The sequence below is a fragment of the Cylas formicarius genome, unplaced genomic scaffold (assembly GCF_029955315.1).
Source record: "Cylas formicarius isolate icCylForm1 unplaced genomic scaffold, icCylForm1.1 PGA_scaffold_2__14_contigs__length_35257938, whole genome shotgun sequence".
Lineage (NCBI taxonomy): Eukaryota > Metazoa > Arthropoda > Insecta > Coleoptera > Brentidae > Cylas > Cylas formicarius.
In genome coordinates this window covers 22,654,341-22,680,775 of record NW_026844319.1, presented here as the reverse complement: position 1 = coordinate 22,680,775, position 26,435 = coordinate 22,654,341, and the positions used below count along the sequence as shown (strand labels likewise).

At 38.0% G+C, this 26,435-nt stretch overlaps 1 protein-coding gene across 14 annotated transcripts in view; it reads left to right on the top strand.

The window, feature by feature from the left end:
• Positions 1 to 26,418, top strand: part of LOC132698723 (ankyrin-3-like) — a 50,499-nt gene extending 24,081 nt beyond the window's left edge. For 2 of the 14 annotated variants that reach the window (XM_060664934.1, XM_060664933.1), the window contains exons 12-31: positions 729 to 912; positions 1,402 to 1,494; positions 2,596 to 2,730; positions 2,791 to 2,899; positions 4,760 to 4,846; positions 5,695 to 5,712; positions 6,041 to 6,265; positions 8,040 to 8,200; positions 8,267 to 8,478; positions 9,542 to 9,749; positions 10,399 to 10,724; positions 10,795 to 10,932; positions 10,989 to 11,178; positions 11,236 to 11,442; positions 11,585 to 11,818; positions 13,004 to 13,243; positions 15,450 to 16,256; positions 20,511 to 21,167; positions 25,566 to 25,638; positions 25,823 to 26,418. In XM_060664934.1, coding sequence (XP_060520917.1) covers positions 729 to 912; positions 1,402 to 1,494; positions 2,596 to 2,730; positions 2,791 to 2,899; positions 4,760 to 4,846; positions 5,695 to 5,712; positions 6,041 to 6,265; positions 8,040 to 8,200; positions 8,267 to 8,478; positions 9,542 to 9,749; positions 10,399 to 10,724; positions 10,795 to 10,932; positions 10,989 to 11,178; positions 11,236 to 11,442; positions 11,585 to 11,818; positions 13,004 to 13,243; positions 15,450 to 16,256; positions 20,511 to 21,167; positions 25,566 to 25,638; positions 25,823 to 25,952 — 4,434 coding nt within the window. In that variant the 3' untranslated portion in view covers positions 25,953 to 26,418. Of the gene's footprint in view, positions 1 to 728; positions 913 to 1,401; positions 1,495 to 2,595; positions 2,731 to 2,790; positions 2,900 to 4,759; positions 4,847 to 5,694; positions 5,713 to 6,040; positions 6,266 to 8,039; positions 8,201 to 8,266; positions 8,479 to 9,541; positions 9,750 to 10,398; positions 10,725 to 10,794; positions 10,933 to 10,988; positions 11,179 to 11,235; positions 11,443 to 11,584; positions 11,819 to 13,003; positions 13,244 to 15,449; positions 16,257 to 20,510; positions 21,168 to 24,166; positions 25,639 to 25,822 lie in introns of all 14 variants that reach the window. The other 12 variants (XM_060664936.1, XM_060664935.1, XR_009618410.1 and 9 more) reach the window with 11 other exon arrangements.
• The last annotated feature ends 17 nt before the right edge of the window (positions 26,419 to 26,435 follow it).

Below are 26,435 nucleotides of genomic sequence, written 5' to 3'. Positions count from 1 at the left end.
ACCAGCAAGCAAGCATCTTTAGAAGAAACGGCCACATTGACGAAAATTCCAACATCAACTGTATGAAAAATTGTGAATAATCCCAATTCAGCGAGGAAAGAAGGAAGCGAAGCTGACATTTTCTCGAGTGTAGATGAAAGTGATAAAGATATAATACGACGTAAAATTTACCAGTTATACGAGGAACAAATCGTGCCTACATTAGATATCTTAATTAGGACGCTTGAAAAAGATGAAACCGGTATTAAATGTGGCAGAACTACCTTATGGAAGTGTATTCAACACATGGGTTTTAGATTTAAAAAAATCGACAAAAGGCAAGTTTTAATGGAATCTTTTAGAATTCTGAAATGGCGACTGGAATAATTAGGCGATGATAGCGATGGTGATACTGATAAATTATTTGAATATTTTAAGTAATTTAAGTAGGTAATAAAAATAATTTGTAATTTTATTTTAGATGTAAACATAAATACATAAATAAATAAATAAATATTGTTTAGTATATTTCCTAACAAAACCCCAAATAATTAAATCAGTTAGTCACTTTCTTATTCCTCTGAACAGACTTTAGATTCTTACATACTTCAAACGTTTTCTGGACGAAAAATAACAGAAAGCAAATTAGACCGATTTGAAAATATAATAACGACCAGATATACTGAAATAATCTCACACACGCTCTTTGTTCGCCCTTCTCGACTACAACCTTGCAATTTATCGCAAAGAACGGGCAAACCGCATTGGGGATCGCCAACAAACTCGGCTACATCAGCGTGGTGGAAGAGCTGAAGGTGGTTACCGAGCTCACGGTGAATACGACCAACACCGTGACCGTCGAGGAGAAGTATAAAGTGGTGGCGCCAGAAGCGATGCACGAGACCTTTATGTCTGACTCGGAGGACGAAGGAGGTGAGTAGTTTCGCGCCGCACGCCTTATGTAGAGGCGGGGCTTGAGTAATGTACAGTATTCTCCACCCCTGAACATTTACTAATACTTTGTAACTGTTTTCATTTGAGTTTGACTTGCGATAACCAAGTGACCTTCTTGGCATGCGGTTTCAATTTCCAGTTCTTAATGTACTGACAGTTGATATATGACAGTTAAATAAATAACCAAGGTGGATTAATAAATAGCTTCTGTTCCGTTGCCCGCGGGGGTGTCATACATCTTGTTTGTCTGACGGTTTACCCACATCGGTAAACCTTCAGTTCAGTGTGTTTAATTGTGGTTTTGTCTTTAAAAAAGCTATAGTCTTGGGGTGGGTGGTTTCGACTTAGTAACTCGCGAGCTGTTGCTGTACAAAGTCCGTAGGCCATTTGTAGCTTGTTAAGGGGCCACCGAAACGCGCGGGTGTGAAAATTGAAGCTAAGGGTGGCGGTGGTTGTTTTTGCATGTAGGCGGAGCTGATGAACCGCCGGTGGCTTACGGCCGGCCGACGCATGCGCAACACGTCTATCTGCCTTTCTACCAGGGACAAATGACATACACACGTAAGTCGACCGGGCTCGCGTCAACGTCATTCCCTTCTTCATGTGCAGTGTATCGTAGTCCTTTCATTTTTAGCAGCTTTCCACTTTTCCTTGACGATTTTTTTTTTTAAATATAGTGCTTGCGTTTCGCGCTTTTTGTAAAATACGAGACGCATTTTGGGTTGCTTCATTGAACCAGAAAATAGACCACCGCCAGGTGACGTTATTTTTAAAAATTATTGATTTAAACGCTTACTCTTCCCTTACCTTTATGCATATTCATGTTTGTTGAAGTGTTTATACATAGTGAATTCGATGTGAATCGGAATGGCAATAGTGTGATAGAAAAGTGAGGCAAATTTTTCAATAGAAAAAGACTTATTTACATGCTTAGTTATACATTTAATCAATATTTTGTATTTATTGAAAAGTGGCATTTAAAACAAAAAAAAAACTGCAATATACTGATTTTTTTTTTAAATAATACTCACAAATCACACGCAATGGAAATACTTTATATATTCATATTTATAGATATATTTTATTTTTATAATAATCCGGCCACAATTTAAAAAAAAAATTAAATAATTTTCAAAAATTATTACATGTTACAGTTAGTGTCAAAGAACTATACGCGTTTGAAATGCTTTAATTTAATTGTAATTAATTAATAAACGATTTACCCTCAAAAAATCGAAACAGCTAAAAAAATTAGGAAATGGTATGAATCATAATAAATACTAACGTGTATGACAAAAAAAATCTCCATCACTCCCGGTTTCGGTTCAAAAAAAATTTGCTTCGTAAAATCCATATTGGGTGCATTACGGGAACAATTCTAGTTGGATATATTGAGTTCACTATTTATACTACACAAAAATACTTCAGACGGTTGTCTATTTATTTGATCACATAATCGCTCTTGCATCTTTTCCTTTGGTAAACGCCGCACCTACAAATCGTAATACGTAGATAAGGATTTGCGCAATAATAATCCCTTATCAATTATGTTGTTTTAACGCACGTTAAATTTATCGGTGCGGTTTCGAGGCTCTCTCTCACATTGTTATCAGCGCGACCGGAATCGGTATCCTTAATTTGAAGCGCGTACGCGAATTATAGGTGACGATCCGCTCCAAGGAGACCAGCAGCAGTACAAATACATGACGGTCGACGACATGAAGAGCCTGGGCGACGACTCCATGCGCATGGACGTCACGCACGACGAGAAGAGCGAACACAACAGGCACTCGATGGGTACGATGGCGGCCGGTTCTTCCTTACATAATTCCGATAAGAACGAAGACGTTGTTTCAGCGACGTCGCATGTGAGCAACGAGTTGATAATCGTGCCGATCCACCAAGCCAAAGACTACAGCTCGGCGCCTGACAACGTGGACATCAACAGACAGCCCGTGACGGCCGGGTGAGTGGCATTTTTACTCCTGTATCGAGTTTTCTCCGGTATTTTGTGGGCTTTAACTTTAACTTTTAAATATTATCAAGACAGTTATCTGTATGTCGCACAGTGGTCGAATGAAAGATCCAGTAAGACAATAACCCGAACGACATTTCATTTCTATTCTCTACAACTATTGGGTTAATGTGTATCGAAAAATCATAGACCTTGAACTTATCAGCTTATCAAACTGACCTGTCACTCTAGGCATCCGAATAAAGTGAGTTTGTTTTGATTGCGAAATAATGCATATTTTAGGTTGTTATATGGTGCCGAAAATCATAAACAAAAACCAGTGGTTCGGAAAACGAACAGTGGGGTGTAAAAAGTTTTACACACGCTTGATAAGTACATAATTGCGTAAAGTAGGGAGTAGAAGAAAGATATTTTTGATTTCCACGAAAAATTGAAGTTTACGATACACTGTTTAAGATATTGTTACTTTTTTAATCTGACTAAACAAATAAGTGGCTAACTATTTGCACACTCCTATTCACTATAATTTAAATAAAATCTTTTTGCAGCACCCGTTCGGGTAGAGGTGAAATATTCCAGCCGTCTTTCTGTGAGCTCACTCCGAATTAAAGAAATTTATATAAATTTTACTTAAAGATTTTATTGTTTAATGTTCTAAAAAAATTTGTAGGATAGTAAAGAAAAAACATTTTTTCTACCACTGCTTGGAAATAACACAATATATAAGATTTATTAAAACGAATGATGATGACGTTGGACCAAAACAGTGTGTAGATGTGTAGAAATTCGTAATTTATAGTTAATTCTTTTTATTATTTATTTATTTGTTCAGATTTTCACATAAATATATTTAATTGACAGCTGTTTCGGCAACACCGTGCCTTTATCAATTGTTGCCGAAATAGCTGTCATTTAAATATATTTATGTGAAAATCTGAACAACGTTTGTTCTCATTTAACTATTTTAAATGGATTTTCACCAAGTAAAAGCCACTTCAGCACAATTCTTTTTATTACATTATCACTTATCCACTGTACTAGTTTAATTTGCTTAGATACGTTTTTTTTAATTATTCAATGACTGAGCCTTCTCGTACCGTCGTTTTGCTCTAACGAATCTAATTTTCTTGAGTGCAAATATCTTTACGGCTGTTGCTTTACCTTTATTACTATTAGATAGTTGATTTCGATGGGCTTGCGTAAGAGACCTAAGTAAATAGTTGGCTATGATTGGGCTCTTGGGCTGTGGTCCAATTGTCACTCTGGAAACATACATACTACTCTGCTAAAAATCATGTTTAAATCAGGTGATTAATTCAAAGCTTATCAGTTAGTAAACAAACGAAGAGAAATCGTGCATGATACAAATGTTCACCAAGTTTTAATAAATTAAAATAAATTTATTTTTCATTAAGATATATTCGAACACTTATGAACCATTATAAAGTTTTGTCTAACTGGATAATTTGTTCTTTCAACCATGTGTTGTGGCGGAGACATTTGTTTTATATTACATCAGTCGGTCTGAATTATAATGGCCCACCAGAATATCCCAGTTTTTTTTTATTAGCAGTTGCTCCACCCTTTTAAATTGTTGAATTGTTGTTTTTGTTTCTTCATGTTTTTATTAATGGTGTCAATTTCGATTTCATTTATTATTAGTTTCACTTAAAGACTTGCCACTGTCATACGACCTAGCGATATAGCGTAGTGCATCGTGCGTGCGAACTTAGCAACAAACTGTCTTGATATCTCTTATTTTACCTACCAGTAGCCGCGGACGGCCCCCTAGCTTCTCGCTGACCCCCTGATACTCTTACAGTAGCTTTGTATGTATATGTGTATTTGAAGCTTGTACGCTGCGGAGTCGTTGCGCCTAGAACAAACTCTGAACCGTTTGTGCCCGCGGAGCCGAAGGAGCGGCCTATGCAGAGAAAGGTACTTCCGGTGCCCTTACCTGTTAATGCACTGAATGCCGCACCCCGATCACTAACCTATATATACTTATTTATATAATATGTAATATTGATCGATCGTTATCTATTATTTAGGCACTTTAATTAAAATTGGAGTTTATTATACAGGGTGTTATAGAAATGACGGCGGTACAAAATAAGCGAAGAATAAGAAAGTGATTTACCAGTGTGAATTGACTGTAACTGCAACCATAATTTGATAAGGTCACGAAAGAAGAACCAATTCGACATCAAAGTTCGCTCGTTTAATTAAATAAAATATGATGTCATTTCAGTAACATCCGGTATACGCATTTAATCCCGGCTATCTTGGATTGGTTAAGTTATTCTTCCATTCCTTAAACCGATATAATAATGCTTTCTGCTTTCGAAATTACACAAATTAAAACTAAAAAAAATACTGAATTAAAAAAAAAAGGAAATAATGAACGGGCAAAGAAGTTTGTGTCGTAAAACGCAGCAGCATTTATTAAAAAAAAATAGATGCACGGAAAAAGATGGACGATAAGTTTGTTATCGATTGTGCTCCTACACGGGTTTAAATTGAAATAAATTTTGATTTTACGTGTCAGTAATGCAAATAGATTCCGTCTGGCCCACTGAAATCTCAGTCCAAGCATTCCCAAGAATATGAAGGCAGGACCTTGTGGATACACGGGGTATACGCTAGTAGTATAGGTTCAATTCACTACGTTTGCTAGAAAATAAAACAAAATGGTGGCTACAAGTTCCTGCCGGACGCATTCGCCGTTTTTTGATTGCATTGTACATAGAGATTAATGTTTTGTATGTGTCCTTTTTTCCTGACAGTATCCCCAGTTGGAAAAAGTAAGTTTGTACATAGTTATTTGGGTGTTTCTAGCAGTGCTAGGGCTTGGTTTATAGTGTACTTACTGCATCGTTTGTGAATAACACACCAAGTAGTTTGTAGTTTAATCCACTCGTAATTAATTTCACTCGCCATTCTTTCTTTTTAATATAACCACCTTTTCGGTTTTTGTTTTTCGATACTGCAAACACTACAAGTCACGTAATTTTTTCAAAATACCGAAATTTTGTTTCATCTGTGTTCTAATAAAAATTGCGTCTTCCATAATAATTATCGCCGTTTAATGTTAACTTTAACAATTCGTGTTGACGGTTCTTTTTCCTGCAGTTTCCTGGTGTCGTTCCTGGTCGACGCGAGAGGAGGCGCGATGCGCGGTTGCCGTCACTCGGGGGTGCGCGTCATCGTGCCGCCGAGATGCGCGGCTAGTCCCACTCGTATCACGTGCCGTTACGTGCGGCCCCAGCGTCAACCGCATCCGCCGCCGCTTATGGAAGGCGAAGCCTTAGCCAGCAGGCTGCTCGAACTTGGACCCGTCGGTGCAAAATTTTTGGGGTGAGAATTTCTACACTAATTTAAGCTCCATTTAATATAATAATTAAAGGGTTTACCGTTTGATCCTTCACATGTTATTTAGATCGTATATTTTTCTCTTTTTTTTTAAGAAACTTCCGCAGATTACTGTAATACATTTACAAAACTTCTGGATTCCTCCTGCATCTGTTTTTGCTGAGTAGAACTTGCTGACGTTTCGTCAATCACCAGTTTTCAGTCAAGCTCTGACGAAGCCAACAGGATGATTGACGATGAACTCAGCAAAAACAGAAGTTGAGGTTTCTTTGAAAAATTACTGTAATTCTTTTTATAAAATTTCTGCATTCCTTCTGCGTCAGTTTTTGCTGAGTTGAACTAGCTAACGTTTCGAAAATCATCCTTTTGGCTTCTTCAGTACCTGCTTTTATATTGTTTGTCCTAAGGCTCTTTGATCTTCTTTGAGCCTATTTGATATTTTTCGTCCGGTCTCTCCAATGTATTCTTTGCCGCATATGCATGGAATGTTGTAAACCGACGAATCGAAGATGTTAAGAGATATTTGTTTTGGACAAGTAGTAAATCTGGTTTTGACGTTATATTTCTTTAGAACTTTTGATATGTGGTCAGTGATGTTTTCAATGTAAGGAAGGACAAGTGTGGGATTGCTTTCGGCTTCATTGCTATTGGAAGGTTGTGGTGAAGTGTATTTTGTGATGGAACACTTAATATCTTTAATGTGGAAAACAAGAGAGTTGACAACCGACGATTCACTTCTATAATTCTATAAGTGTTTAAACAGCAGCTTAACATCTTCCGCTTTAAATTTCGAGTGTAGATTCACTTGAATCCATATTTCAAAAAGGAAGCAGAATTCTCCTCTTGTTTTTTCCAAGACAGAGTTGGTATTTTTTTCTATGCGTTATCTGTGATACATAACCACTACTGAGTTAGTAGGAAAATGTTTTACTATTTTTCCAAAGGGATCTTCCAAAACATAAGCATTCTTGTGTTGGTTCGAGAGGACTCCAATGTCAATAAACCCTCTTTTAGGACTTCATCTTCGCTTTCAACGTGTGCTAATAACATTTTTATCTTACCACATTTTTGGTACTACATAATTTTCATTAATCCACGTCTTATATATAAAAATATATATAAAAAATATTGTTCTTGTCCATGTGGTATTTTTTTTTTACTTTTCAGGTATTTTCTTTGCCAACAAAAATTTCATCACTTTTTCATCACATCACTTAACGTTTTCCATATCAATAGTTTACTGATTACTTGCCCAAGGCCCATCAAAATTCTAGGTTTTCAAAATAGGAGTGAACTTTTCTTTGAATCGCATATATTTTGTCATCATCAGATTTTTGCTGGTCTTCCTAGACTCTTTTTGGGAGGTTTCCAAGTGACTTACTGTCTTTCTTTCCTGCAATAATTTCAAATTCAGCCAAATTCAATTTCAGCCTATAATAAGAGAGAGTTATTATATCTTTTTTTCATTGGAATAATGATAAATAGATTAATAGCACATCCTCAAAGTTTTAAAACGCCATTTGGATTGTCTAGATTGTCTATCTGTGTTCATAACTTAGCTGAAATATTGCCCAATTTATATGGTTTTTATATTCGAATTTTGTACCTATCCTTATGATTGAACCTGATATTTGGTCATACTTTGGCTGGCGTACCACAGCGATGAATACTGTGACCGCTTCTCGTTATGTTGACTGATGATCAGCATATCGATATGTTTATTAGTACTTGTGGTCACGCGAATTCATTTCGTTATTAGGCCGGTGATCATAGAAGTACCCCATTTCGCATCGCTGCGTGGAAAGCAGCGCGAGATTATAGTGCTACGTTCGGACAATGGCGAAACATGGAAAGAGCACACCCTGGAGGCGAACGAGGAGGCGATCCAGGACGTTCTGAATCACAGTTTCGACGGCGAAGGTAGTTGGAGGAGTGTTCGGCGAGTATGCGCCCGCGCTAACAAAGTGTCGTTTCTCACGTTTTCAGAGCTAAACCAACTGGAAGATTTGCACACGAGCCGCATCACCAGAATACTGACCAACGACTTCCCTCACTACTTCGCGGTGGTCTCCAGGATTCGGCAGGAAGTGCACGCGATCGGGCCCGACGGCGGTACCGTCTCCAGTACTGCGGTACCTTTGGTTCAGGCCGTGTTCCCGCCGAACGCGTTAACCAAAAAAATTCGGGTTGGTTTGCAGGTTAGTCCGATTTGTTTGTACTTTTGACTCTAGTTGTAAACTAATCTGGTAGATAATGAAAACTTGCGACAACGCTTCTCTGTCGCAATATGTAAAAGAGGAGAGTACACAGCACTTTGATTTTTAGCAGTGTCAGTCGCCATTCCTCACATGAAACATAATTTATTAAAATTTTCTGTTATGTTCCCTCCATTCGTAAATCTGCTGTCTATGTAATATTAAAAACGAACCTTAATATTGCCAAATGTACGATTAAAATAGTTTAGTAAAATGTTTAGTAATTGTTTCGCACAGGAGTTTTCCAAAGTATTGCCAACTTGACGAACTTTAATCTGTACCTGTAAGTGAAGAAAGACAACGCTTAGACCTTAGCAGACAAACTGTGCTTTCTCCTGAAAATAGCACTCAGCTTTACGTCAAACCTAGTGAATAATTTTGCTCCTTTCTTTTTAAAACCTTGTATCTAACTACTTTATCGTATTAACTTTTGTTAATGTTTCATTATGTCTATTGTATATTATTGAAGATTTCGATAATATTTGTTTTTATTAATCATTTTCAAAAATACCTAGTAAAAGAGGAAGTGAAAAACATATTTTAAAGTTCGTCAAATTAGCAAGATTTAGGAAAATCCCCTGCATGAAATAATTACTTGGGCCACTTAATTAATTACTTAAACTCTGGGAAACGCCTTTGACTATATTACGGTCCATTTTTAATATTATAAATGCAGTAGATTGGAAGATAGAGATCATAAAAAAATGTGTTTTTTCCAAGAAATTAGCAACGTCGGCATTAAAATTCAAAAACACTCTTGGTGCCTAATCAACATTTGGAGGAATCGTAATACGTAAATATATTTTTGTATTGCCACGCGTTTCTGAATCGAGATTATTTTTTAAAATTTTCCATTTTATGCAACATTTATTAAAACTTTTTTTCACAGTAGCATTAAATAGGGGAGATATAGTACTTTCCGACATTGGAATGCCACTGTGGAAACGAATTTTTCAAGCCCTTTTTGAAGCGTCTTGTGCTTCATCGTCATTTATTATTATAATAGGCTCAGGGTATCGAACCGGAAATCGTGTCCAAACTCCTAGGCCACGGAGTGGCGGTGTCCCCTATCGTGACGGTGGAACCGAGACGCAGGAAGTTCCACAAGGCGATCATGTTGAGCATGCCGGCACCGAAGGCCCACTCGCAGGGAATGATCAATCAGTACCAGGGCGTTTCCAGCACCACTTTGCGGTTGCTGTGCTCCATTACGGGTAAGTTCGCGCTCTGATGTTCCATTAGGGTGCCTTTTCATGTTGCACTTTACACCGAACTGTCGCTTTTTCATCTTGACTGTTGAATTGCAGCTGTTAGAGTTTTAGACCGGAAAATAGAGTCTCGTTTTCATTTGACATTTGATAGTTTTACTACATTTATTGAAAGTGTGATTGTTCTAATCGAAGTGTCTTCAACAGGGGAGCATTTACTTGTGACATCTAGTACCCACTCATTATAAAATAATACAGGTGATATAAATAAAATTCAATTCATAACAACACCATTTTCTGGTTCGGACCATTATTTTTATATACAGAATTTAAAACAGGGTCTTAACACTATTTCGCAACGTACATTTCAAACGTCCCATTTGTAATTCTTGCTAAATAGTGCATGTTAGCATATTTTAAAATAAATGTGAATTAATGTTGTCTCTATTGTTGCCACTGTTGTTTCAACCCCTCATGCTTCTCTTAAGGAACTAAATCAGGTAAAATTTGGTTCCGTTTATACTCTACCTAAAAGTGCCTTGGCTTTTAATGCACCTATAGTATATACTCTACATTCTGATAGTTCGAGCACATTATTGAATATTTGTACCCTTCTTTTTCGTTCGGTACCGTAATTGCGACTAATTGACGATAGGGGGCCAAAGTAAAGCCGTGTGGGAGGACGTCACGGGGTCCACGCCCCTCACGTTCGTCAAGGATTGCGTTTCTTTCACGACCACCGTGTCGGCCCGTTTCTGGCTGATGGACTGTAGGAACGTCGGCGACGCCGCCAAAATGGCGACCGAACTGTACAACCAGGCGGCGCACGTGCCGTTTATGGCCAAGTTTGTCGTATTCGCGAAACGGATCAGTCCATTCGAGGCCCGCGTCAGGGTGTTTTGTATGACGGACGACAAGGAGGATAAAACGTTGGAGCACCAAGAGCACTTTGTCGAAATCGCCAAGAGTAGGGATATTGAGGTTCGTTTTCTCTCTTTGTTGTTGTTGTTGGTGGTGAATCTAATCGAGAATGTATTCGTCACAATTTCAGGTTCTTGAAGGCAAAGACGTGTTCATGGAGTTCGCCGGCAACTTGGTGCCCGTGCTGCAGTCCAACGACCAACCGACGTTAGGCTTTAAAGCGTTCAAAGAGAACAGATGCGCGTTCATTATGAGACTCAGGGATCATGTTCGTGAGGCCTCGGTATACGACGCGCGGTGTCCCTATAGGTTCCACTGTTTCAGGACGAAGAGCCCGCGGGAAGGATCGTTTTCATGGCGGATCCGAAAGTGGGACGTGCTGGCTGGGTTCCGAGTCAGCCTCTGTGCACGTTGAATCTGACATTGCCCAAAGACCTGTTGCCCGATCGCGACTCTCAATCCGATCTCTTATCTCTAAACAAAGACTTTAGTTATCTGCAGCATGGCGGCATCAGTAAGTATTGGGACCGGGAAGTAACGGCGGCAAAGAGAACCGGAATTCTTTTCCAAGGTAAACCGGACACTATACACCGCGCGGATCTGAGACTGTCCGACATTTGTAATTTGCTCGACGACGACTGGGAAAAATTGGCTCTGGAGCTCGACGTGCCGCCCTCCGACGTCGATATCATTAAAGAGGAGAGTACGGCCAATCATCCTCAGCGGGCGATGATCATGTTCCGCCTTTGGCTACGTCAGAAGGCCAACAAAGCCACAGGTTAGTTAGTTGCGAATATTAATGTTGATGTGCTTTGTGGCCCCTTGCAGTTTGCAATTAATTTTTTTTTTTTACCTTTGAGTCGGATTATAACTTTCTGCAACCACTTGCCGCTATCAGTTATTAAAATGGGATATTACAGGTAATAAACTGGAACTAGCGCTGAACAAAATCGGCCGCCAAGATATAGTCGACAAGTGCTTGTGCAACGTGGAGCTAGTGACGGACGATATGGAAAAGGCGCTGGCTAAAATCCACCTCGATCAATCGGGATTTGATAATCTCAAGGAGGAACTGGGTCCGTCGCGGGACACCTCGTTGAGGCGGGACGCGCATTTAGACAACTCTTATTTGGAAAGCGACAACGATAAAAGCGGTAAGTGACATTGACAATGGCGGACAATTTTCTGTATTGTATTTTATTTTATGCTGGCAGCAGATTAAATATGGGCGGGGATCAAGGTTTATAGCGGTATATCGCACTAGCGGGACTGATTATGTCCTTTATTTATTTATTGTTGTGATATTTTACAGAAAAATTAGATACTCCTAGGTGTTAAATAGAGAAGTTTAATATACAGGAGTTTAGTTTTCCCGGTTTCACAGCTAAGTATAAAAATTGCGAGAGAACAAAAGGAAGACAAATGTCAAGTCCTATATCTATCTCTTCGTCATAACTTTTTATAACCCATTCATTGATCAGTCCCGCAGATTATAAACTTTGGAACCGTATTAACAACAACAAAAAATAAATAAAAATAAAATAGAAACAAATTTCTGTAAAAATTTTATTCTTTAGGTGTATCTTGCAATTCTAACCACCTACGATAATTGTTTTTTACAAAAACATCTTTATCTTAAGAAATTGGCCCTATTTTTAAAAGGACGCAAATGGTGTCTGTGGCTTATCGAGAAGGTGGAAAAGTTTGTGGCAAAAAAAAAAAAAAAAATATATATATATATATATATATATATATATATATATATATATATATATATATATATATATATATATATATATATATATATATATATATATATATATATATATATATATATATATATATATATATATATATATATATATATATATATATAACCATCAGTTAAAACACTATAGAGGGCTTTGAAAAATCAGGACTTACAGCAGAAAACTGTTTTTAATAAATTACGATCAAATTTCTATCGACTAGGTAGATGTCAAAGCAGCAAAACTGTTTAATAAGTTACCAACAGATCCCAATTTAAAAATAAGGACTATCTAGGTATATATAGGAAAAAGAGCCTCCTTGTATTCACTTGAAAAGTTCTACAGCTTCACATGCATATGGTCAAACAATAATAAGTTGCCTTACTGTTATCATGTTAGCTTTGATTTTCTTCTCAGTTTTTTTTTCTGATATCTTTTAGTATTTTTGATGTCAGATTTTTATGTAATACTTATGTCGGTCCTTAATATATAGAATAAACAATTATTATTGTTATAATTGAATCAGTTTTCCATTAGGAAGTTTCCCTTTAAAAGTGTCGCACCGCGTACAACGTCCGATTTCACTTCCAGAACTAGACTTAAACAAGAACAGGGAGCCGACGCGCGCCGACGAAATCCTTGACAACCAGTCCAGGCTTAACGGAAACGCGAACGAGGAGGAGAGGGCGCTGGTAGAAATAACGCAGCGACTGAACACATTGGCGACGAACGCTGACCGCGTGAACAGTTTCGGCGACACGCCTCCTCCCAGCCCGACGGGCCCGGGCAACGATAACGAACAGCCGCTGGCCGAAATAGAACGACCCAAAGGTGATTAGATCATCAGCCTTCCCCTGTTCACTAGCCTTTCATGCCATCGTTTTAATATAGCGTTACAAAAATGTCACTCTTAAATGTTCTGGTTACGGGAAAGCGTTTTAAAAACATTTACTTTCACAATAATACCAAATAAAGTTTTGATTGAACTAGCCTATAGAAAGGTTGGAGTCTTTAAGAGCGGTTTGCAATACTTGTAGAGCGAATATATAAGATTAGTAGCGCGAAGTCGGCAAGGTATTATCATCTCGTCGGCTAATCTGGCTATATAACCTCAATCCTTAATTAATAAAAATAACAAAGTTTTTTGAAAAAATTTCAAAATCGTCTTTTGGGGGGTTTTCCTCAGGTTCGAATCGATGTTCTTCGAACAACTCTCTAAGCAATAACAAAAATTATAACCATAACAATTATTTTGAATGTTCTTTTCTTTCACTGCTAAGCACCTTAATAGATTTTATTACAACTGATTTTTGAAAGGCTACTAAACCAAAAACTTCATTGCGTTAACTGTACTTTCAGTGAAACGAGAGATTTTCCTGATTTCCCAGGTTTCTGCTATCCTGTTTAATATTCTTTCATATGCGTTTATCGATCGGTGTTGCATTTAATTGATAGTTCTCGGGCACTGATTCTTGAGTAATTTGTTTAACAGTTGCTTATGACCGGTTCACTGTTGTGATGGGGCAATTTTTTATCCCAATGTCATCGAAAAAGTGTTCTATATCGATATCGCGATGGTGAGCTTCTCCTTTACAAAACTAAATTCTTTCGATGGTGACGCATGTTTCTGTGGCGTTTATTCCTTTCCGCTCGTCCACGTAAGGGCATTGTTGTATGAAAATCGATGGTAAATGTGGTAAAAGGAAAATATTCCGGATCTTAAAAATCTTGGATTTATTGCAAAGATCGTTTTTGAATATATGACATTTACGAGTATTCCCAAAATTGGATAATAGGATAGAACATTCTTAAATTATGAAATTTTATTGATATATAAAAATATTTAAGGATTTTATTCAAGTCTAAAATACTATTTGCAAAGTAGGTTATCTAGAAACCTATTTTTGCAATCTAAAATGCGTTATAATCCCGTGCAAATTAAGGTAGTTTTGTAAATAATTTACCGTTAATACTTCATTTTGGAATGTTTCTAAAGCATTTTCAAGTTTTTGTTGGGTTTTGTTTCTTTAGCTAAATTAATTTGGTTTTTCTCAAGTGCGTTGCTGCTTTATAATAATTTACGTTGCAGATAGCCATTTATTTATTATGACCCCGTATATGTGGGTGTAAATTTTTCAAACCTATTATTAACTATTTGAAATGCATTCTCTATGCATTCTAAATGACTGATGATTTGACTTGAATCCATTTGATGAATAAATAAGTGTTTGTTGCAAATAACTAATTACTAATTTACTAATTACTACATTACTGATTCAGTAACTTGTATTTCTGTTAATACTATTTGTTCAGATAGAACTGTTGGGAGTAGAAAAGTCATCATTTTCATTTTTATTGCTCTCGGTTTCGTATTCTTGCGTCTCCTGCTTAACTCAATTTTCCAACTCGTCAAATGTGGGTCGTATCTTTGATTCTGCTGTCGTCTGCTTCTCTTATGATGGATTTGTGTGTTGAAGGATTTGAGGGTGCAGAAAGTTCAGAACTCCCGAAATCCTACTGACAGCACCACTTAAATGTAACCAGCACAGCGGAAGAGAGTTTTATACGTGATTCGCGGCGCCAAGTCGACACGGTATTATCTCCTCCTGGGTTGTGCACTTCGTCGGCTGGTGTGGCTATATAACTTCCACGATTAACCTACACTCACAATACTGATAATTTATGTAACGTCTATTTTTTTTTTTCGCACAGTGGTATCCGTTCTATTCTGTCCAACCCTTTATCACTTTTATAGGTTGCAGCGCCTTCTCGCTTTGGGTGTCAAATGCTCTAGTTTTCTGTTGATCGGACGTTTATTTCCGAGTTTCTTTTTGCTCGCTGGTGGATGCGTCGTCGGGTCGCTCGTCACAATAGCTTCCTCTCCTTTGTATCTGTGATTTTTTTTTTTTGCTTTGGTTTTGGTGTACGGAGCGGAGCCGCTTCTAATTAATTCGCACTAACCCACATACATACAAGCACCTTCTCTAGCATAAGCCACTCGTGCAGTTAGATTGTTTACTTGGCTGATTTCCAAAAGGAAACTCTGGCGGTGGAGGAGAGGTCTTCGCTTCTACTCCCTTAAAGAGCAGGGAGATCCAGCCGACCGCGGAGCGTATCGAAAATCTGAAGCGAAACATCAACGACACGTTGACGTTTCTGCATCAGGAGCGTAACGATTTTCTCTCCGAGGACGACGTCATAATACCGAAGCGCAAAGACGATCACATCGCTAAGGAAATCGACCTCGAGTACATAAACCTGAAAACGCCAAAGAGAAACGTCGAATTTAATTTCGACGCGGTGGCGCCCCCTAGCCCGGAAAAATCGAAAATTAGATTCGAGGGGGACGTCGATCTCGAGCGAGAGTCCCCGCCCAGCACCGAGTACGACGATTCCTTTAGGGACACGGTCGAAGAAGAGGTCGATCGGGTGATTAAAAAGGCGGAGGACGTGGTGAACGCGCGGATCGATGTCGACAGCGTCGGCGACGAACCCAAAACTAACACCGAGGATTCGCTCGATAATTTGGAGTCGCTGAAGGACGATTCGATTTCGATAATTCAGGAGAAAAGCGAGGAAGCCTTTCGGTTCCTGGACAAGGAGGCGTCCAGCCCCTTGACGCTGCGCCCGAGTTTGGAGGAGACGTTGGCCAGGGCAGACGCGGAGGATCGGAAAGGCGAATTCGAGACTACCGCGGCGTTTTTAAAGGGGGAGGTCGAGCATGCGCGGCGAGTCGTTGACGACGATTCGAGCAGGTCCGAGGAGTCGTGGTCGCCTAAAAGTCCGAGGAGTTCGATTCCGGTAGCCAAGGCCCGGAAGGGCAAGGACAAGAAGAAGAAGCAAGGTAGGTATCGCGTTTCGTCTAATGATTTGCTATTATTTCGGTTGTAAAGAATGAAAGTTTAAAAAGCGTGCATAAAAATCGACTCATTATAAATCTAATTTTTCAAAGAAACTTCCACAGGCTACTGTAATACTTTTTATCAAATTGTTAATTCCTCCTGCGTCGGTTTTTGTTGAGTCGAACAAGGTAAGGTTTCGCAAATCATCCAGTTGATTTCTTCAGAGCTTGACTGAAACTGGTTCGCATTTTACTCTGTAGCTGCTTTTATATTGTTTGAGGGAGCTAAATGAGGGCCATAAACACCGTTTCGGTTGACTGGTTCCCATATTAGTGACAGGTCGTGAGTCACAGTTAAGATTGTTAGGTTGCTTATAGATTTCTTAAATTCTCGGATTCTTTGTTGGTAGAAGAATTGTTTTAAAGCAAGATTTTGAGTTTTATCGAATAACATTTTATGTCCGATTTCGTGATTGTGTTCGGCAACTTCTGATGAGTTTATTTGTCTTAGTCATAATGCTCTTTTATGTTCTTTGAGCCTAGTTGATAAAGAGCCGTAAAACTATCTTAGCCCGAGTCATTGAACCCAGATTAAAACACCTTGCCTCTGCGCTTCTCTCTTAAAATTTGCACATTATTTATTATTTATATTAAGAGTTCCATCACAAAATACACTTCATCACCACCTTCCAATAGCAATGAAGCCGAAAGCAAATTCAATTTGAGATGCCAGGAGTTTACAACAGAGACGGAACGAAAAGTATCAACTAGGCTAAACTCATCAGCAGTTGCCGAATACAATCACGATACCGGACATAAAATTTTATTCGATAAAACTAAAATTCTTGCATGTAATGAGATTCTATAGAAATACATAACAAACCTGTCACTAATGTCGGACTCAGTCATCCGAGACGTTGGCGAAACGTTAACTAGTCCGACTCAACAAAAACCGACGCAGGAGGAATCCAGAAGTTTTAGAATAAGTATCATTATAAATCTGTTGACCACTAAATATAAAATATATAGATAGATAGACAGTCACTGACGATTACTTGGGAGTAAGAGAGATAGAATCAGTTGCACTTGGCATTTATTAATTTAACTAGTACGCCCATATTCAGAGATACATTCATGTATTTTCTATGTAATAATAGATCAGACAGATAATTTATTAACTATTGTCCAAAAACTCTGTCTATGCGATAAAAATTCAAACAATAACAAAAAACATGGAAATATAAAAATTATATATCCTACTGTATAAAATATTTTTTGCCAAGAGTAAATATACAAGTAAACCATAGTTAGTTTGTATTTACGATGAAACATCTTCATAATCAGAGCTAAAATTGGAACTGCTACTACCAAAAAAATGATCCTTCCTCTACACTAATAACAAGTGGTATTTTTTTAATATATTTTCTGTACGTGTTATACAATTGATCCAATTTTCTTCGGTAACTATCGGGAGAGCTGCCTTACAAACGGACATTACTGCAGTATCATCATGCCTTACCTCACATACAATATTTTTATTAAAAATATTTTGCACTGGCCCCACACCTTGCATTAAATATACAATGGTAAAGAGGCAATCTTAAAACTTAATGACCCATTTCAGCAATTATTTCGTCTGCAGCATACGGCAAGTTTGTTTCGTAATTTTTGACAATAAGACGGTCTTTCGAGTTTCCGCAGCAGCAAAAATGCGACCGTGTTTTGTAGTGCTAGTGTAGTAATAGGTGGTATCAATGTCTAGTGCACTAGCAGGTAAATGGGACTATGCCATCGCAAATAGTACCGAGTATACAAGGTGTGTTCAAAAAGTAAGGTAACTTTTAAGTTTGATCAAAAACGTTTTATCAAAGGTTTTTTCGAATCCTCGGAGCACTTTCTGGTGTAGCCTTGAGTTCTTTCAGCGATTATTTTCTTTATCTCCTCAATCGTTCCAAAACTCCTTCCTTTCATGGGTTTCTTGAATTTTGGGTTCAAGAAAGAAGTTTCGGAACAAATTTTGTTGCTATAGGTTCCATGCAAAAAACTTCGGAAAAAATTGCATGGCACCAGCCAACACAGATGCCGACGTCTTCGGACACTTCTCTAATAGTGATTCGACGATTTTTCAACACGCTTCCATGAGGGGCGTGCTGGAGCGAGGTACGTCATCGGCGTCTTCTCGGCGATCTTGAAACGGCTTGTGTCACTTATAAATATTTTTTTCCTTAATGTATATTCACCATATGCCATTGTCAAAATTTCAAGTGTTTTGCAGCACTGTATTCCATTGTTTACACAAAATCTCACACACACTTTGCACTATTTTTTTGACAGCAGAAAAACACGTCTACGCTTCTGTCCCACAAGAAAAAGTAAACGTACAGACTGACTAAAACTGTGAACATCTGTTAGGGACATGTGTACCAACATAACATAACGAGGTGGGTGAATCTCTAGGCAGTTTTGATGTTTAACAAGTTTCATTAAAAGTGAACAAATTTAGTGTACATATGTGGATAATATTCCAAAATGAGTGTTAAAAAGGTATATTATATAGTATAGTATGTCGAGGAAAAAAAATCCACCAATTTTTAGGGTAAATAGAATGTATATAATCGAATATCAAAAAATATTAAATTTGAAACTAAACATACAAAAGTAACTGCTGAAGAAATTTTAAAATTTTGTATAGGAGCGTCGCTAAATGGAACTTACCCATAATTTACAAATATTTTTTAAGGGCGAATTTTTCAACAATTTGGCATAAAAAAATACTACTCCTGTCAGTCACGGTCGCGAGCCACTCTGCATATTTTCGGTATTCTAGTGATGTGTCTAGGAGCGGACAGATGTTTTCAGAAGATTGTAGTCATGAACATTTGTCAGTTCTAATGCTTACGTGACACGACAATCAGTGGATGTTTCTACTGTCTTGCGCAAATGTACCCAAAAACTAATGCTCATAGAAAACGTATAGTATCCAACACGTTGATAAACTTCCACGCTCGTTCGCTTCGCTCGTGTCAAAACAGACTCGTGACTAAAATGGCGTTCATCAAACTTCATCAGAAGGAATTGTGGTCTAAATTTCATTTTTAGGGCTCCTTCTAGGGAGGAACATTTTAGAGCACATAGCTTATTAATTAAGCTATTATAATTTATATTTACGCACAGTACCACAAATGGAATCAAATGTGTAGTTGATATTGATTTTTTCAAAAATACCAAATGCTCCCTTGTGTAAAATACTTAATTACACACCGATCTAGCGTGCGGTAAGCATAACTTTTCCAGGCCAGTTTCGTTTCCCACGGATCTGCGCCACTTCGGACATTTCCGGGATTTTACCGCACGGGTTTGGGAGCAATCGGATCGGATATTTCCCACGCCTTGAATTGTGATGTTTGTCAATTCTGACGTTCGTATCAGTGAATGTATTCGTGTTGTTTCGCGAAAATGTACTCAAAAACTAACGGTCCTAGAAAAATTATAGTATGCAACACGTTCGGTAAACTTTTTAAGTCACTCGTTTATTAAACACTCGTGAGTCAAATGCCGTTTACCGCACTTGTTGCATGATATATTACCGAGAGTTATTTAGATGTACTAAGAAGAAAGAAGAGAGAAAGTGTAACTTAGGACGAAGGTGTGGTAATTTTGATCAATTAGAAGATGTATTTCTGACCCATTGGTTCCTTTTTAGCCCTTCATAAAATTGACTTAAATCTACCTGTTTTTTAAAATTATTTTTTATTGCTATTTAAATATTACTGAGTAGGTAGTGGCAGAAAGACCGAACAACAAACTAACCAAAACAATATTAAATTTGATTAGGTCTATGCCTTATCGTGCGACAGCTCTTATTTGGACAGAGTCTCTTATTATTAAATATTTAGGTTGTTAATAAACTATAACTTTTATTAGGAATAAAAAAAAATTCTGCATTAACATCACAATTTCGATTATAAGGGCATGCATCGTTTAGTTGTCTCGATTTGGTTAATAGATTGTAAAAACCGTTCGACTTTGATTTCTATGCACGCTTATTTTGAAATCTTTCGGTTTCATTTCTCGTTCATGGCTTTTGTCATCATTCACACGCGTTTCACCCCATCAGTCCACATTGTTTCCTATAAAAGTCAACGGGGTTTTTTAATATAACAATGTATTCGTAAAACTACAGCCCGACCATAAAATTATAACCAAACCAGTACGCAGGCGCATGCATGGCAGCGGTCTATTATCCGCATTTTATAGAGAAACCGCAGGACTCTGAGGAACCGACGCCCCGCGCGCGGGATCGTAAATCTCCAGTCGACGACGACGGCGACGACGACGAAGACGAAGATGTTCTGAAGAAAATACCGGTGGTAAAGGGCGGAACCAAAGTGAAAACGATAAAAAAGCACTCGAAAGACCCTCTCAAAGAGTTCGTCAACATTTCCAAGGACGTGAACTGGGACGAGGACGACGACGAGACGGTGACGACGAAAATCATAAAGACGGTCACAGCCGATCCGATTGTTAAGACGACGGTGACGCGCATCTCGAGCGACGCACTTCCCGAACACATCAAAAGTAAAATACCGAAATTGTCGTCGGCGCCGTCGCCACACAAGGAACTCGACTGCGCCGACGACGGCGCTATCCACAAAAGTAAAATTCCGGTACTGAAGACCGAGAGCGTTCTGATAACGTCGCCGACAGAGGCGCTTGTATCGCCCACTTCCCGGACGTCGAACAAGAGTAGCTTGTTGGATTCAGATTCGGAGGAGGATAGCAGGAGGAGTTCGCCCCCCTTAAAGGGGATCCTGAAGAAGACGTCGGCGCCGGCGCCGACTAAAACGGTCGGCAGTTCGAGTGGTTCAGACGTCGCTCTCCACGAGGAGGGCGCGGAGCTGAGCTCAGATTCAGGTACACATTTATACGAGTTAACGATGCGGAATGTTTTTCTTTGGTTGCCGTAGAGTTACGCCAAAGATTACTGTAAGGGCCGGCTTCGTACCGTGTATTTGGCAAATCTGTCTGGAAGATTTTTATTTCCTAAAAATGTCTCTGGAAACCAAAACCATTTCCAAAACGTATTTTTGAAATCGCAGAAGAAAATTAAACAGGAGCAAAGTAATTTATGTTGTCAAATTTCGGTAATTTTATCCCACCTAGTATAATTCTATGATTTGAACTGACGAAAAAAACGTGTATGGTTTTACCCTACTCTTTAATAGAATTACATTATCCTACCTATTCCAAGATAAAGTCTGTTCATAGATAACTAACTAGTGACTAACTGATACGAATTGAATTTTTTGCATAATTATCACAGACGTATTCCATTTGTAAGTTCAAACTTTGGAATCGAACCATCTTTAGAGCCAGCATGCAAAATAGTTATTCTTTGACCGCTTTTTGATGGCGCGTTTATTTTACACTTATCAGTTGAGTCAACCCAAACCTTTTCCGGGGTATCATAAGTGTCGAACCAGGTTTCATCCAAGTAAGCCCTTGTTGTTCTCTGTAAATCCTAATTTTACTTGCCTTTTGTCAATTTTTTTAAATCTAAAACCCATGTGTTGAATACACTTCCATAAGGTAGTTCTGCCACATTTAACACCGCTTTCATCTTTTTCAAGACTCCTAATTGAGATATCTAAAGTAGGCACGCTTTGTTCTTCGTATAACTGGTAAATTTTATGCCGTATTATATCTTGATCACTTTCAATCTACACTCGAGAAAATGTCAGCATAGTTTCTTTTTTTCCTCGCCGAAATGGGATTATTCACAAATTTCCATACAGTCGATGTTGGAATTTTCGTCAATGTGGCCGTTTCTTCTAAAGATGCTTGCTTGCTGGCACCACGTTCAATGAGAGTCAAATAAACATTGTTTATAACTTCCTTAGTCTCAATAGAATAGTGTTTTCTACATTTGGGCGGGAGCATCTCCTGAGATACACTAGACCCGCACATATTTTGCATAATTCGCACACGATTCAACACAAGCTGTATTATACACGAAATAAGAATGATTACCAATAAACTTAATCTAATTAGTATCCCAAACCAAAGAATATTAAACACAGGTAGGTATAAAATTATTTTCTATTACGGACCACAATTTTACCTGAATTTAAATTCCGAAACTTTAGGAAATAATGTTGTTGCATTGTATGGTAATGACCACCCTTGGATAATCGCATTCAAAAGCAATTGGTCACTTTCTTATATCTATGAACAGACCATACCTAGTATTTACTGTCAGCTCTAATAGAATGAATTCAAGAAAGGTGCCGAACAAAAAGATCTGATGATTTCGTATAAAATAGAATTGCCTCAGATATTAGTGGCCACACCCAGTAGGTTTTGTTAGTCTAAATAGCTGCATAAATTGTCTTGGAAACCTCAAAAGGGATCCGTTTGAATAAGCTCAGCTCTTTCAATCTCAACTTCCTCCAGAACCAAAACAAAACTTTATAGGTTGCAATAAATTTCTTCCTGGGGAATAACAATTTCCATGTTTTTTTTTTTTAATAGAAATTTTTGGTTGGTTGGAATTAAAATTTGAAAAAAATAGAACGTTACATTTGCACGCCGAGTGGTAGTCGAGCTGGACGTTATAGTAAGCTGCGGTTGTATCATTAACCGGTAGTTTTGTCTAGATTAAATGCATATGTCCAAGTTACGTGACGCAGTGCTTGGTTCTGAGAACCGCGTTAATTGTACTGGGAATGAGACCCGAGAAGTTGCTTATGACGACCGCGCAACATATATTGCTGACGTTATGCTTGTCGGTGCGTTAGGCACGCGATCACATAACATAAAAGAAATTCAATACGTTATAAAAAATCCATATAGTCAAATACAGTCTTATCATGCGTAATTTTTATCACAAAAGAAAAAGAAACGTGAAAGTTTGTCGTTGATAAATCGTAAGACCGGTTGATTTTGACTAAATAAATAGAAAACATATTTATACTTATTTTAAATTGATTTTTTTTTGCCTTTTCGATTGAAAAATGAAATCACGCACTTATTTTTATACCAAAAAGTGTAATGAACTATTTTTTTATTTCACATAAATTACATAACAAAATATCAAAAACATACCGAATTTGCTGACAAATAAATATTCGGACGCATTTAAATCGAACATTAATAAGAAGTAACATCACCTTTCGCGACAATAACAGCTTTTATGCGTTTTGGCATGGAATCTACCAAAGTCTTGCAATATTCGGGGGTGAAAGTGTTCCAAATTTTGATGATTTTTGCTTTTAATGCTGAAACTGTACGCTGAGGATTGTTACGCAGCTTTTTCATCCGATGCCATAAAGTTTCAATAATATTCAAGTCGGGGCTACTTGATGGCCACGATAAAACTTTCATATTATGGTCCCCAAACCACTTGTTTGTTGTTTTCGCAGTATGGCAGGACGCACCGTCTTGTTGAAATATAAAATTTTCATTTCCAAAAGTTCGTTCTATTGATAAAATTTGTTGATATTTTTCTGCATTTACAGTACCATCAATGAACTCGTAGTTGCCAAACCCTTTACCACTCATACACCCCCATATCATAACACCCTGGGAAAATGTTACCGTGATTTTGTCCGAATCACCCTTTTTCGAAAATCGCTTACACATACATCAAATTTTGCTTCGTCGCTGAATAAAATTGTCTTTTTTATCATTTTTTTTACATCGTCCGAACATTTAGTTGTTAGGGCTTGTAAATGTAAATCGATTTTGTTGATGCGAACCGAATTTTTCGTTTTCAACAAATATAGGAAATGAAAACTGTGTTTCCTCAGTTCTCGGTTCCAAGCACTGTGAATTATACGATAATTAGGAATTTTATAGCATTCAAATTTATTTAATTTTTTGTTGTAAATCAATAATTTATTGTTGTTTTGCAGATGCTAGAGAATTAATGCATTAATATACAGTCCTGCTCTTTATCCTGTGTTACTCACGAATTAACCATATTAAATTGACATTAACTTACCAAATTCTAACTTACTGACCGCGTACACCTAGTTTAAAACCACTAACTTTCTAAATCTTATCGAATTTCGACCAAAGTAGTTACTATTACTCTCCATGCGCAGACGACGTGTAACTTAATGTTAATTTGGATGGTTGCGTTTATCGATTTACCAGCGACTTACGATGCATTTTTAACCGAAAGTTGATCGACCGGCCGAAAAAAACTACTTAGGCAGCTCCTGGCATGTCCTTTATCCCATAGTGTGGTCGTTAATAGCATTGGCAACAAGCATGATCGTGTTGGCACTGCTCGCACAATATTGACTCACGGTATGCAATCTGCGCAATGTTTTTATTTATTTACACACTTATGCGGACAGATCAGACACACATATACACAACTACACGCCATTTTGACGATTTGCATGATACCCAAGCCAAGAAGATTGTTATCTTTAAAAAAAAATTACGAACCCACGGACCCGATTAGTAGTGATCTTTGATCCAGATCGCTAATTACTAGTGACCCCTCTCCTTTTTTAAGCCCCGCTCTCTTTTAAACTCTGTTCAACCGAAGTAATTCCTACCATGAGAGAATGAATCTGGTGCAGGACTTCCCGGTTGTACGAGATGTTTGAAAACCAAATATATTTGAATAAATTTAGAACGTTGATTATATTATGCCAGCCTAGCATTGAGAGCGGCTGTGTATGTCCAACATCCTGTTTAATTTATAATTATTTGTTTTCGGTTTTTTAATTTTATTTTTTGACTTTTGATTTTTCCCGTTTTTTTCAGTGATTTTGCACCATTATTATAGTTTATGTAAGTAAACATGTAGGTGTGACGTCGTCCTCTTGGCGGACGCGTTGCGTCCTCGATCAGTTTTCACTTTGAAGATTTTACGCACAGATTAAAAGCGGCTATATTAAAATGAGGCATGAAAATTGAATTCAAAATCGCTTAGTAATTAATTTTGGTAGTTGACCAGGATACTAAACACGTAACACCTCTACCACCGCATTCGAACGATCTGTATGCAAAGAACGCGGTGTTCATTTTCCTCTTCTACGGCTTTGCGTTGTTCTTTGTCTATTTGTTTTTCATTATTAGCTGCTTTTTAAGCTTCCCGTAGTTCTTTTCGTACAGACTAAGTCGTGGGGCGGCGAAAACATCCGAGTTAGCCGAAAAACGCTGCATGTTATCCCCTTTCCGTGACTAACAGTTTAATTTTGAAACGATTTCGAATGTTTTTCACCTAATTCGGATTCGCCCCAGCTTACGGGACGCGAGCCCATTTAGTTCAGTCCGGTTTTTCACGCTTTCCAGAAGATTTTTACCATCAGGAACCACAGTTCACCGAGATGACGTTCGAAGAAATCGACCCTGCCACCGGAAACAAGTAAGCCGTTAGTCCACACGAACTAATTACGGACCTGATATATTTTTTTATGCCCCGTCAATCAATTTTTCATTGTTTCGCGTAAAATCATTCGAACCAAATCATCCCATAGTCGAATTTTCTAAAAAAACAACCTTATTCGATTGCCAGATGGCGCAATATTTGACGAAAATCCCGTTGACAGGGTAACGAAGACGGTGCGAACGCTGGTGTCTCACTCTCTGGCGTCGCCGGTCTACAATGAATCGGAACTTCGCCAGACGATGCAGAACGTTTTAGATCAGTTCATGTCGGAAGAGCGCAATCCACGATAATGTGCCGCCAAATGACAAAACGTGTTTTTCTCACAGTATTGCATCCAGTGATAGCCAGTCTACTTTGCATTTGTTTATTTTTCTCGCTTATTGATAGGGAACTGCCGCGACCAATTTTTCAGTTTTTTTACTTAGTATGTTTCCTTACTCGTTAGGACTAATCGTTCGCCCGCGAATGTTTAAATCGTAGCCGATTTAATGAAGAAAAAAAAGAGTAATATATTAAAGTTTAGCCTAGCTAGCCCAGTTCACTTTAAGCCGTTTAAACGTTTTACAAAGGTGCCTGGAATTTTTACTTGAAACCTGCTATTTTCCAGTAAAGGTTCGTCCTTATTATTAGGTGCTGACACTGGTACTAAAAACTGTTTTCCGTCACAGTTGAAAGATATTGTGAATTTTATTATATTATGAATTTTAATATATTTATTATATACAACCTTTATTATAATAAAGTTATTGAATCCTTGGTGGCAGACGCGTTTT